Below are 13,613 nucleotides of genomic sequence, written 5' to 3'. Positions count from 1 at the left end.
CGGCAACCACCTGTACAAGTGTGGGAGGAACAATCATTGTTCTCCGGATCTGAATTGTGAAAACGTTGATCGCTTTAAACTAAGTCGGTGGGTTTGTAATACTTCACGTTGTCCTTCACATGTAATGTTGGCTGAATGCTCGTCTAACTAATCCCTTTGTTACATCGAAGAGGAGCTGAGTAGTGCGCGGTATGCTGGCGAGCGGCATTTAACAGCCATCACGCACCCAACCCTCCATCCGGGGTTTAAGTGCTATAATCCACCCAACCATCCGGGTTTTAAGATGCGACCATGCACCCAACCATCCATCCGGGGTTTAGGATGCCATCATGCACCCAATCATACGGGGTTTAAAGTGCCAGCTGCGTCTGCTCACTGACTTACACACTCGCTCGCTACTCGCCCCACCCCTCTCGATAAAACTGTAAGATACATCCTAGAAGCTGAAAGGTTTAATGCATGGTGAATCCTGTGTCGGGTCGTCCGCCGGGGCGGGGTTGTGAGGGGCGGGGCTGAAGAGCAGCGTCACGGTGAACTCCATTACCCCCGACGCAGTGGTTTGAACGAGTCCCTCCATCACTGGCTGGATCCGAGCCCAGCCTCTTCTCTCATTGGACTGCGCAGGCGAGCCAAAGTGTCAGCCCATGTGGCGTGGCCAGCACGATGTGAGACATTTAAATCCACCAGAGAAGAGAGGAGGAAGCCGTGAAGGAAGCGTTCTCCTCACACACACTGGAAACCACGGGGACGGACACACACGTCTGCAGCTACACAACAGGAGCACCGCCGGTAAGCCAACTCTGCTAACTGTCGTTAGCTTCATGAGACAGGAACACAAACCAGTGTGTCCGCTTTTTATTAGCACCGGGGTGTCACTGGGTTGTATCCCGACAGTTCGCGTATATTATTTCGTTTCAACGTAACGTAAAGTATTCGTCCTTGTGTTACACACTGGACATTGAACTTTTAATACGTGTTCCTGTGTCCTCCTGGTGGACTTAATCGTTGTCCGTGGATCTTGTTCAGACCCGAAAGAACCGACTGCACAGACAAATATGCTGCACTGCATTGTGGGATGGAAAGCCGCGCCGTGTTGTTGTGTCCCGATTCACGTGCCGCCCCCACTTTGTCACAGCACTGTCTAAGTGCTGAATGGTGACGTCCGGGACGCCTCGGTCCCGCAGGTGCGCGCCCCCCCCCCCCCCCCCCCGAACGAAGGCCGTCTAGTTCTCAGGGGTTTGCGGTGTGAGCGGAGGCAGGCGGCTCCACCATCGCTCTGTCAGCTTAGCACTCGTATACTGCTGCTTGTACAGGAGACCTTTACCTCTTGTCTCTGGTTGTAGTTGTGGCAGAGGGCCATATTCTGACCTGACACCTGTCATTCGAGTTGTTTCCAGTCAGGCTGCCTGCGTGTCGGGTCTTGTTGTGAGGCTGCAGAATGAGCTCAGCAGTCTGACATCCGGAATGCAACGAGGCATGGCTATTCACCTGCAAGTGCAAATTAACGTCATTAAGGGACGAAAACCAAAAGAGAGCCATATCAAGTGTGAACACTCTTGCTGACTGAGTCCCCTGGGTGCTGACTAAGTCTAGTGTGTGTGTGTGTGTGTGTGTGTGTGAGAGATCTGGGTCAGCTGAGGCCACAGTGTGTCCTGAAGGTGCTACATTCGTTCTAATCCTTGGCCTGTGTATCCTGCCAAATACCTGCAGCAACAGGCCTCTGTGCCCTTCTCTGACCATCACATCCCTCACTGTTATCACAGGGCATTATGGGAAGTGTCTATTTTCTTATACATTTCACACATTTACCCAGAATGCTGTCCCGTAAATCCCTGTACACTATAACTGATTCTCACGAGTGTGCTGAATGAAGGAAGGATGTTCATGATGAGGTTGGCTGGTTAGAATGAAGTAGGTTGTACCAGTCTATTTGTGCATTCTACTATCAGACCGGAGACCGAGGACATCCCTGTGCCTCCCTGCAGTGTGTATGGCTGTCGGAGCTGGTGACACACTTTCATTTAGAGAGGCTCTGTTCCGAGCTGTGTGGCCATTGGTCCCTCGGTCTGTCCCTGGCCTAGAAACGGGAACAAAGAGCACGCAGTACAGCATGGATGTGCTCACTCATGTACACAGGGCTGTTGTAAGTGCTCTCTCATGCATGCTCACACAGACTCCTCCTCAAAGCTGCCAGTCAGCGCCAGAAGTACACATGCTTCGGACATTTTTTAAACTGGATGTTTCATAGCACTTGGCTGGGCTACATATTGACCTGACTGGATATTTGAATAATACACTTCCGCTGATGAATGTGACTGCCAGTCGGCCTCAATATCCCTCACATGACTACACTGAAGCTACATGGATGCTGTCCATAGAATGTTATTACAGTGTTCTTAGCCTTAGTAGAGGAGCACATCCGTGTGCATTGCAAAGTATCATGATTCCATCTGTGATTGTTGTTCCATTGATGTACACTGAGGGTAAACAGTGTTGATCTTAGGTAAATAAAAGCATGTTCACAAGGCCCTCATGACACCTAATTTCTGTTCACAGTAACTCAGCATGGATGAGATCGTCATAGCAGGGATCTCGGGCCGTCTGCCCGAGTCCAACAATCTGGAGGAATTCTGGGAAAACCTCATCAGTGGCGTAGACATGGTGACGGAGGACAACCGGCGGTGGACACCAGGTGAGCCTCCTCATACGGCTGGGTTTACTTCTGCTCAGACATGAAGCTGGAGCGGCCTGTAGGAGCACATCTTGAGAGGTTTCCCCGGAGCACAAACCCTATAGGCAGGACGGTAGTGGGGCTACTAGTTTACCATTTGAGGCCTCTGCAGTTCATGGTGAGCGTCTTCTCCCGCTCCTTCCTAATGCGTCATGCTGGCTGGTACAGGTCTCCTCGGCAGCTTCTGTCCTAAAAACAACACGGCAGATAGCAGCGTGCAGTCTGCTGTCCCTCCACCATCAGCGTGTTAGTTTTGACCGTGAAGAGACACACACACACACACACACCTTTCTTAGAGCAGTTGTTCCAAAACTGTTTCTGTCACGGTCTCCTTTGAGGTTATAGCCCCAAACTGCACCCCCAACATAAGAATGGGTTGTTCCTCCTTGTTTTGAATTAATTGAGTTATAAAAATGTACCTCGCCTCACTTTTGCAATCAAATTTAAGGTAAATTATTTCAAATATTAAGTTGAACAGTGCAAAAATTCATTCCACATTCAACAGGAAGCTTTTCAAAGCACATTTTTAAAATCAATTCTCAATTCAATAACTCAATTCATTCAAAACAAGGAGGAACAACCAACAAGTTTTCACGACCATTACAGTGCAAACTGCCTTAAAGGTGCTTCCGCTGCTATTATAGCTCACATGGCAACTCTGCCCCAACACGTACCCCCCCCCCCCCCCCCCCTGAAGTTTCTTTATTCTGATCACTTTGAAAAGCTGTTTGACGTGCAGGACGGCCACATTCCTGTCGCTACATATCAGGGACTGACTTGCTCTGCAGGTTAGAGAGCCGCTCATTCAGAGTGCTGTGAAGCTCAGGACAGGTACGCCCTGTTCTACTTACTGGCTTCTACCTTTTCTTTGTGCCGTGGTTCTGCTGTCTTCCAGTCACAAATCTGCCCCTTTGTATATTGCTTGTTTCCTGTCTTCTCTTTCTCACTGTCTTTCTGATGCTGCGGGGTCTCCCTCTCAGGCCCTAATGTACGTACATTTGTAAACGTAGTGTTATTAGCCCCACGGCCAACGCGCAGATACTTCAGTTCATGTCGTATTTAAACTTGCAGATCATCAGATAATCAGCGCCTGTCTCCGCCCACTATACCGCATGTTGCGGCCATTTAAACGTGAGAAAGTGAATTGACCACTGTCTCTCTACAAAAAAGTTGATGTGTTATTTGAGCATTAGTGGTGGTAGCCCCCAGTCTCTCTCTCTGCCTCTTTGCTGCGCTTGTACCCTGACACGCTCGGGGGTGGGGGGCACAACGTATTTTGAATCCTCATGTCGGTTTTGCTTTCGTTTGAATGTTGACAAACCGATCACAGAAATGTTGCTTAAAGCCGTCTTTGGAAAATCTGACTTACAGGTGTCAATTGGTGTAAAACAAATGCAAGTACAGAATACCCATAACGAAAAACTTAATTCAAACTTGCGTAAGTTCTATAATCTTTCACATTCACACTAACTGCTGTCTATCCTGCTCATTTCAATAATTTCTGTGTTTATTGCCTAAAGATCATATATCAAGCATGTCTCTTGTTCTCCCTGTTGGCTTGGTCCCTGGGAGGTGCAGTTTTGAGCATGAAGGAGGTCTCTACAGGCTGACTGTGGCGTCGTGAATGCCGTGGTGGAGTTCCAGAGTGATCCAGCAGGAATGTGTGCTTGCATGTGATTGGCCAGTGTGGGCCCGGAGCACTTTGTTACTGACTGGACTCATCCATATGAATGAGGAGGTTGATGTATTTCACACGGTCTGAATCGGGTCTCAACGGGCCTTCTTCTAACTGGTTCTAACTAGAACAAATGAAATGCTGACCATTCACTTCCCAAAAGCCTTCTTTCATCGGTGCACCTCATCTCATTGCTGTCCCACTACTCCCTTTCCAGGCCCCCCCAGGGCCTGGCAAATACCTTATGCACACATTGATGTTCTGAAAGAGTGGACTGTGCCACTTAAGACCACACAGGCATCATGGCCAACAGAAAGGGAGGTGCAATAAATGGACGACGCAGGACATTTCAACCATGTGTTCCAATCTAAAAGGTCCCTTCACTACCAGACTGTCTCTGAACTAGGGTTACAAAAAGGTGTTCCGGTAAATTTCCGGAAAGCGTCCACGGGAATTTTGGCTCGTGAATTTGGGGAGTTTAAAAAAACAAACTGTGCCTTTTGCGGAGGGTGGCATAGAACAGTGTTTCTCAACTGGTGGCATGGAAAAAAAAAAGTTCATCCTGGGATTTTATTTTGAAGGGACTTTCTCTAATCCCCCGTCGACACCGCTAGCGCAACCCCCCCCCCCCCCCCCCCCCTCCCTTGGACCGATCGAATTGGGTCGCGGCTCGTCATTAAGGGGTAAAGGTGGGTCCCGGAGCCAGACAAGTTGAGAACCACTGGCGTAGAAGATACGGCCAACAGGGGAGTAACCAACGCGGCTCGGATTTTTTTTTTTTTGGAACCCCTGAACCCAATGATCCCAAAGTTGTCGGACCCATCATTATCATAGTAACGTGACACCATCTGGCCCGTTCAGCAGAGCCATCTGAAGCAGTAAACAGAGGCTGCAGCGGGGTTCCTTAGGTGTTGTTCGTCATTGAGCTGCAGACACGTGACGTCAATCCATCGAGACAAACCAGAAGAGTCATTCCAACATAAATGCCTTCAATATATGTTACATATCTTTATTTCCTGCACAATGCGCATAAATCTAAAATTAAATGATTAATATTCCAATGAAATAACACTTCCTGCTCTTGCAGAGGGAAACACTAAGTAAACCGTTCATAGTTGGAGCCATGTGTTTTTAATGTCTTTATATTTACAGTTTGCACAGTTAATGTTAGATTTTTGAAGAAGGAAAAAAAAATAACTTATTTTGTGCTTTAAAAGGCGGTGGTATCGGTAAATGCCAACCGGTACTCATCCCTAACCAACAACCCTGGTTTGGTGTGTGTGTGTGTGTGTGTGTGTGTGTGTGAATGACCTCCTGTCCTGCCGCTCTCTTGCAGGTCTGCACGGCCTTCCAAAAAGGAACGGTAAGCTGAAGGACATCAGCCACTTCGATGCAGCCTTCTTCGGGGTCCACCCCAAACAGGCCAACACCATGGACCCCCAGCTGCGTCTGATGTTGGAGGTCGCCTACGAGGCCATCGTGGATGGAGGTGAGGGGATGCCAGGGAACAACTGACTTGTTTGGTTTTCACCTGATGAAGAGCATTTCTTAATTAATGACCTTCTGTGAGGCAGGCTCTAACCCGGCCGCACTGCGCGGCAGTAAGACTGGCGTCTACATCGGCGTGAGCGGCTCAGAGGCCGGCGAGGCTCTCAGCAGAGATCCAGAGGAGCTGCTGGGCTACAGCATGACGGGCTGTCAGCGTGCCATGCTGGCCAACCGACTGTCCTATTTCTTCGACTTCAGCGGTACGCACACACTCCATCACACTCTGTCTCAGGCTGTTTGCTGCTGTAGTGTAACACACACACACACTGTCTCCAGCTGTTGTTTTTCCGACTAATCGATGAATCTGATAAATAGCTTTAACCCTTTGTTCTAAAACAGAACTGCAAATTCACATTGCAAAAATATTTCAGAAAGTTCAGGTTTCTCCTTGGAGATATTAATTTTTTAAATACAAATCCAAAAATGTAACCAAACTTGTTTAAACGTTAGAACTTCACTACACTCATAGACCAAACTCTCACACCCCCATGTTCACTTGAAGCTTATTCATTCGATTATTACCATCCTTGTAGTGCAAGTTAATTAAATGTATACAGCTAAAATAACCAAGTGCTATGGGATGAATTTAAAATGGCGTTTGTAAATAAATTCATTAGAGCAGCGGTTCCCAAACTTTTTTTCCTGCGCACCTCCTTCCATGTCCCAACCGGGTTGGCGCACCCCCAATTCACACTTAAAAAAAAAAAAAAACGCAACAAAACCTTGTTTTATCGTCCTATAAAGACTCATGTTTAAACATGCGCAAATAACTAGAACACGCATGACAACATCAACACAGGCTCAGTAACAAAAAGCACGGTTATTTTCAGCCGCGTAAAAGAAACATTGCAGCAATAGGGTCTGCCTGTTAAATGACCGTGGAGCTATAGCATCATCATCATCATCATCATAACACAACGGCTATGGAAATTAGAATGACAGTACATTGAATTAAACTGCAATTACAAACGATCCACAACATTAAAAAGAATATGCTCCGAAATAAATAAAAACGAGGATCAACCGGAAACTTCAAGTGCGACAATAAAATTAGCCTACACACGATCCACAACATAATTAAGGAACAAAGAGCAGCTCAAACATAAAATAAATTAAGAGGATCGATCTTGAACTTTTCAAGTCTAGCACAAAAGTGGCTCAGCCTGCAGCAAGAGAGAGAGAGAGAGAGATGGGGGATGAGTAGTACAGCCAGGATGTCTTCAGACATGGCATCAATGCGGCGCGACAGTGTTATTGGCCACAGGAATCGCGTCCAACTTTTTTGCCTCTCTCTCGAATCATACACTCCACCATTTCTTTGGCCGCTGGCAAACACACGTCTTTGGCTATTGTGTGTGGCAGCCCCTTTCTCCCTACTCTGTAACTGAGCAGATATGAAGCCCGTTATGCGTCTTTCGTACACCCAATGCATGAATGAAACTGCATTTTTTTGTGGCTTTTCTGCAACTCCAATTTTGCTTTAAAAAATGTAAAGGGCATTTGACTTAAATGGCCATGTTTCGTGTGCATGTGACGACGGAGATAAGATGGCTTCAGACAGAACTTCACTGCACAACACGCACTGAGGCTTCGGACAGTCTGTATCGCCGATCCAAGTGAAGCCCAGACCTAGATTATTGTTATCATGTTTTCTTCTTTTTTTCCACGTCTGGTGTTCACCCCCATCACTTCTTTTTTGGCATCTCCTACCCTCCTCTTCGGTTTTCTCCCGTGCATCTTCTGACTCCCGCTCATTTTCTGTCTCTATTCTCTCCGTCTGTTGCCTCCAAATCCTCACTTTCTCTGTCCCTCTCCTCCTTCGTGACTAACAACTTTATCATAAGACATCCCACTTGATGCTTTCCCTGATTTCAGCCAGTTAAGCATATTTATACAATCAATGAAACGAGTTGGCACGCATGTAGCCTAGCGGCTGCAGTGCATGAAAGAAGAGCATGCATAGAAGAAGACAGCAGGTGTCTTCTTCATAATAAATTATAGTTTTTATATTTAAAATTAAAGCGATTACAAAGGAAATGTTTACTACTCATGTTATTTTATTGCATGGAAAAATCCTTTTTATACATGTCAATGAAAAAATCCCACTTAAAAAAACTGACTGCCATTACACTTTTCCTCTCGCGCACCCCCTAGTCGCAGCTCGCACACCCCTGGGGGCTTCTTGGTTAGCCATGCTGCTTTAATGTATCACTGTGTGTCTCCCTTTTATAGGCATAACATCAACTACCGTATATGCGGAAGTGCACTAGGCTACCCTACATGACAGCATTAAAAAGTACAACACATAAATATATTTGTCAACAATAAACTAAATGGGACAAAGCACAAAAATATATATTCAAGACAACAGATTGAAAAATGAATGGTCCAAAAAAGGCGAGTAAAATAAAACGTGTCTTTAGTCTTGCTAACTGCTTTACTGCTGTTATTAGCGAACTAACGCAGCTTTATAAGCTGGATGACGAGTAAACGGCAGAAGAGATGCTGGAGGCTCATTACGTTCCTCATGTCAAAACGGAACAACGTGGTGCTCTCGTGCCATGTTACGTTGACTAGTTTATTCAATGTGAAATGCTCGCACATTTTCAACGACTTCACTCGAACAGACGTCTTTGCCTGTGTCATGTGACTCGCAACACCTGCTGGCGCTGCTGGCTGCTCTTTCCTTTACGTCGACTCGGCTTTTTAGTTTTTCTCTGCGCCACTCATCGCGCGACACAACAAATCAATAATGAAATTCGTTGCCAAATAATTGTTTTTTTTTTAATCGATTCGTTTGTGCAGCCCTATAACACAAACACACAAGGTCTCAGGCTGTTAGAGTTGAGGAGCGTTTGTCTTCATTAGGAATCCACTCGTCAACCTTTCCTTACCACCACCCTCCTGTCATCCAGGCCCCAGCACGGCAATCGACACAGCATGCTCCTCCAGCCTGCTGGCTTTAGAAAACGCCTTCCATGCCATTCGTCAGGGCCACTGTGATGCCGCTCTGGTGGGGGGGGTTAACCTGTTGCTCAAGCCCAACACCTCTGTGCAGTTCATGAAGCTGGGCATGCTCAGTCCTGAGGGGACCTGCAAGTCCTTTGACTCATCAGGTAAATCGAGGCTACTCTCCACCATCTTTATCTAATGAAGCTTGTTTTACATATCTATGGCTCAGATTGATTAAATTACATTATATATTTATGTCCTCAAACCGGATCTTGACTGGCTGGCTGATTAGTTTAACAATGTATCCATTATTCTTATTCACACACTGCACTGTGTACATCTACACATGCTTTTTTCAGGAAATGGGTACTGCCGCTCTGAGGCTGCAGTGGCGGTGCTGCTGACCAAGCGGTCGGCAGCTAAACGGGTCTACGCCACAGTGGTCAACGCTGGAAACAATACAGACGGATACAAAGAGCAGGGTGAGGATGCACACGGACCCAGACAAACGTTTGATCCAATCCGCCAATTACTTGGCTCATGAGTTACAGAATAAGACGTGGAGTGTTGGTGTAGTTTGCATGAAACTTTCCTTTCACAGGCATTGATGCCACTTGTATCCAGTAGTTTAACGTTAGCAACAAATGACTGTTGGTTTGTTCAACCACTAATAACACACACAGCATACGAAAGCATAACTGAATGAATAAGTAAGACCAGTTGATGATATCTTGGTATCAAGATGGGTTCACATCAATGAGTCCTAACATCAGGGAGGGTAGATCTGGGTCACCTGATCTCCTCACTATGCCGCTCATCTTTCAGGTTTCACTTCATGGTGTGAAGACTTCTAGTTTAACACCAGCATCTTGAGCTGCAATGTTATTGTAGTAGTCCGCACTGCTGGGCCATCAAGACCAGCTAAGCCTTCTCTGCTGGCCTAAACTCATCACAAAACTGCGCTTCATGTAACTCTTGTTATGTGAATATGAGGTTTCCATGAAACAACTGATAACCTGTAACCGTGGCATCGCAATGAGGTTCTTAACTGTACTGAGACGGTACGGAAGGCCCAGGTCCCAGCAAGATCTTCATTGGGTTCCACGCGAGTACAGTGGCAGCTTGGTCCTGACACGCTGCTTTCTGTCCTTCAGGTGTCACGTTCCCTTCAGGTGAGATGCAGCAGAGGCTGGTTCGTGCTTTGTACCAGGAGGTGAACATATCTCCAGAGCAGGTGGAATATGTGGAAGCCCACGGCACAGGAACCAAGGTCAGTGCTCACGGGCGGCCAGGTTTAGCCTGCTCTCAGTGCGGCTCCCTGCGTCACTGACCTCTGACCTTTTGGGCTCCTATGCTCTGCATGCAGGTGGGTGACCCACAGGAAGTGAACGGCATCGTCAGTGTCTTCTGTGAGTCGGAGAGAGAGCCTCTACTCCTGGGCTCCACCAAGTCCAACATGGGCCACCCCGAACCGGCCTCTGGCCTGGCTGCTGTGGCGAAGGTGAGAGTCCCAGCTCTGCTCTGATTGGCTGCTTTGAAGACTCGCAACAACATCCCTTTGTGTTCTCTTGCAGCATGATTCTTGTAGATATTTTGTGAAACCTGCTGACAGACCTAAGTGTCTTCAGCAGAGAAACAGTGTGCCAGTGAAGAACAACTTCCTGCCTCTCCTGGAAGACTCATAAAGTAAACGTAGAAAAAAGCTAGAGGGAGGTTCCATTATACCAACTTCTCCATTTCTTCATATGGTGGGAACAACTTTTGATATAAATGCATTTGAGTGATCTTAAGTTGAGCTTGAGTTATCTGGGCCACTGAGTTAACCGAGTTAGCCGGATAATTTTCAGGATGAGATGACGTAGATCAGGCTTTTTGGTTACCCAAAGCAGGTTTGGCTAAATCCCTATAGCAAAACATCAAAAAACTTAAACCTGCTCCACCGCAGGTTCATTTGAGCAGCTGGATTAGATCGTCACTCCCCGGACAAAAAAGGCAGCTTGCTTCCTCATTGATGGAGCGATATCAGTTAGAGATCACAAAGACCCGTTTTTACATCACAATGTCGTCCTGTACGAGCGCTATAATGTTAGATGATGAAGAGAGAAATCATTTATTTAAGATTTTCTCAAGCCGTAACGTTACGTGATTAACACTACACGCTGCAGCCGAGCATCCACTGTCCCACAGACTGTCTCTATACGGTCTCACTCACATAAACTTTTGAATGTTGCATGTTTCACTGCTTCAATTGATCAAATGTCTCATTATGAATCAGTGTTCATTTTGGCAGCTATTGTTGATTTTGGTTTAACAGTCTTCTTGAGATGTGGCGTGTGAACTGGTTGAAGTGTGCATATCTCGAAACGCTGACTTCAGTCACCGGAAAACGGAGCAACCAGGTCCGAATGAACTTCTCTGCCGGGCCTTCATCTCCACGCACATCGGTCTGTGGAGTTCCGCGGCTTTAGCCTGCTAACAGTTAGCTAAACTGAGACCGCTGAGCTAAACCAAGGAAGCGCACACTCACACTCACCGAAGTGTAAAATAGTCGTCGCAGTCTGTATCGGTGACAAGAACCACCGCTGCCCTCACAGTGACCGAGCGGTCTGCATCCGTGGAGGACGTCATCACGACACTTTAATAACCGCCGTTACGGCCCGCTGTACGGGGTCCGTACTTTTCCCATGTCTGTTAGGTGCTTGCGAATAAAAAAACGAAAACATTTTCGTCTCGTTAACGAAAGTTTGCATAGATTAAGTGATAGTTTTTTATTTTTTAAGATCCGTTTTCGCATGTCTTAGTGATGGAAAAAAGGTTGTTAATGAATATTTTTTGTCATAGTTTTCGTCAACAAAATTAACACCGTTATGAATAATAGATATACACTGATTTGCCCAGACACGCGCGTAATAAAACTTCTAGCTCTATATGGACACATACATATGATGCATCAGCTGATACTATATAATTTTGCCAGCAATATGGATGATGATGCATTCCATGAAGCCTCCTGCCAGAAGACACATTTAAAGAAACATAATATGATTGCCTCAGAGGGCTTTACAGTATCTACACATGTGACATCCTCTGTCCAGAAACCCTGGAAAAAATCCCCAAACAATGAAAAATCAGAATAAAGGGAAGACACCTACAGAGAGGAGGAGCCTCCCCTAGTATGGACGGACTGCGATGACGTACAGAACGAACAACGTAAAAGATGTTCAATTCGTATGCGTTTATCATCTCCTGCTAGTCAGCGGAGATAATGCGCTTCCTTTAAGTTTATTTGCTGTTGTACTGTTAAAAAATCCTTGTTTCGGTGTTGGACTCTTCCACCTTCTGACGCGCACGCGCGATTATCCTGATGACTGACATCTTGTTCAATCTAACAAGACAGTTTGACCGTGGATCCGCCTTCGAGGAACCGAGTTGGCCTCATGTCAATCATCTCGTTAATTTGAGCTGGATCATGGGACATTTGATCGACTTAGTTGAACCACGTATGAGGAACAGGGCCCTGCTTTGCTTCCCTGTAACTCAGTGGTTGTCTCCCGTCTCGCATGCAGGTTTTGCTGTCTTTGGAGAGAGGAGTCTGGGCTCCCAACCTGCACTTCAACTCTCCTAACCCCGACATCCCAGCCCTCTCTGATGGGCGGGTCCAGGTCGTGGACCGGCCTATCCCCGTCCGAGGCGGCATCGTAGGCATCAACTCCTTTGGTTTTGGAGGTTCAAACGTTCATGTGATCCTTCGGCCAGCAGAGAAACAGACTGGCGCGACCACACCCCCCAGGACCATTCCCAGACTGCTCCAGGCCTGTGGGCGCACTGAGGCTGCAGTGGAGGCCTTGCTCCAGAAGGGGCAGGAGCACACGACAGATGACAGCTTCCTGTCTTTGCTGAATGAGCTTTCAGGAGCCCCTCTTGCAGGCATGCCCTACCGAGGCTACGCTCTGATTGGCTCGCAGAGCGACGTCAGGGAGGTGCAGCAGGTGCAGGCCTCCGCCAGGCCTCTCTGGTACGTCTGTTCAGGTGAGTTATCACAAACATGCAAAGGTGGTTGACTTGTAGGTTGTTTTTTTTTCATCACGCTGAGTAGAGCAAATGAAACGACTGCCTGAATCCAAATGTGGAGAATGCAGAAAAAACCTGGCCACGAGAAACCCAAATGATGTGTGTGGAGGGATATGGACCTGCTGTGCAGAGTGATGACTGTGTGTCATTGACAGGCATGGGAACCCAATGGGCCGGTATGGGCCGCAGTCTGATGCAGCTGCCAGACTTCAGAGAATCCGTCCTGCGGTCAGACGCAGCCCTGAAGGACACTGGCCTGGTTGTTTCCCGCCTACTCATGGATGCAGATGAAGCCACCTTTGAGGACACCGTTCATGCCTTTGTTGGTCTCGCTGCCATACAGGTATAGTCCGGACGGCCTATATGACAAGGACTGCATGGTCACACAAGGTGCTCACTATTTGATTTCAAGTACAAAAGAAGATGCACTGTACCTTGAGCTGATGTGACGTGCTACTGGAAATTATGAATAAGAATAGAAAAAGCTTTATCCAAAGCCTAATCTCTTTACGGAGTTATACATTCATTTTGAGGCATTGTTTAAGCAGGCACTCTCTCTAAGGAGTCCCCTCTCCTATTAAAGCGGGCAAGGCATCATGTCACTTTGACTGACTAATCCAATGATATGCGTGCCTG

General features: G+C 47.0%; 1 protein-coding gene across 2 annotated transcripts in view; it reads left to right on the top strand.

Annotated features, from left to right (window-relative positions):
- The first annotated feature begins 564 nt into the window (after nt 1-564).
- The window catches only part of fasn (fatty acid synthase), a 31,461-nt gene continuing 18,412 nt past the window's right edge, over nt 565-13,613 (top strand). For both annotated transcript variants that reach the window (XM_037464134.2, XM_037464133.2), the window contains exons 1-10: nt 565-789; nt 2,557-2,692; nt 5,743-5,895; nt 5,981-6,154; nt 8,870-9,070; nt 9,266-9,388; nt 10,061-10,176; nt 10,273-10,407; nt 12,473-12,935; nt 13,133-13,320. In XM_037464134.2, coding sequence (XP_037320031.2) covers nt 2,566-2,692; nt 5,743-5,895; nt 5,981-6,154; nt 8,870-9,070; nt 9,266-9,388; nt 10,061-10,176; nt 10,273-10,407; nt 12,473-12,935; nt 13,133-13,320 — 1,680 coding nt within the window. In that variant the 5' untranslated portion in view covers nt 565-789; nt 2,557-2,565. The remainder of the gene's footprint in view (nt 790-2,556; nt 2,693-5,742; nt 5,896-5,980; nt 6,155-8,869; nt 9,071-9,265; nt 9,389-10,060; nt 10,177-10,272; nt 10,408-12,472; nt 12,936-13,132; nt 13,321-13,613) is intronic.

This window comes from Pungitius pungitius, chromosome 21, assembly GCF_949316345.1.
Source record: "Pungitius pungitius chromosome 21, fPunPun2.1, whole genome shotgun sequence".
NCBI classification, from domain to species: Eukaryota; Metazoa; Chordata; class Actinopteri; order Perciformes; family Gasterosteidae; genus Pungitius; species Pungitius pungitius.
This window is presented reverse-complemented; position numbering and strand designations above follow the sequence as displayed.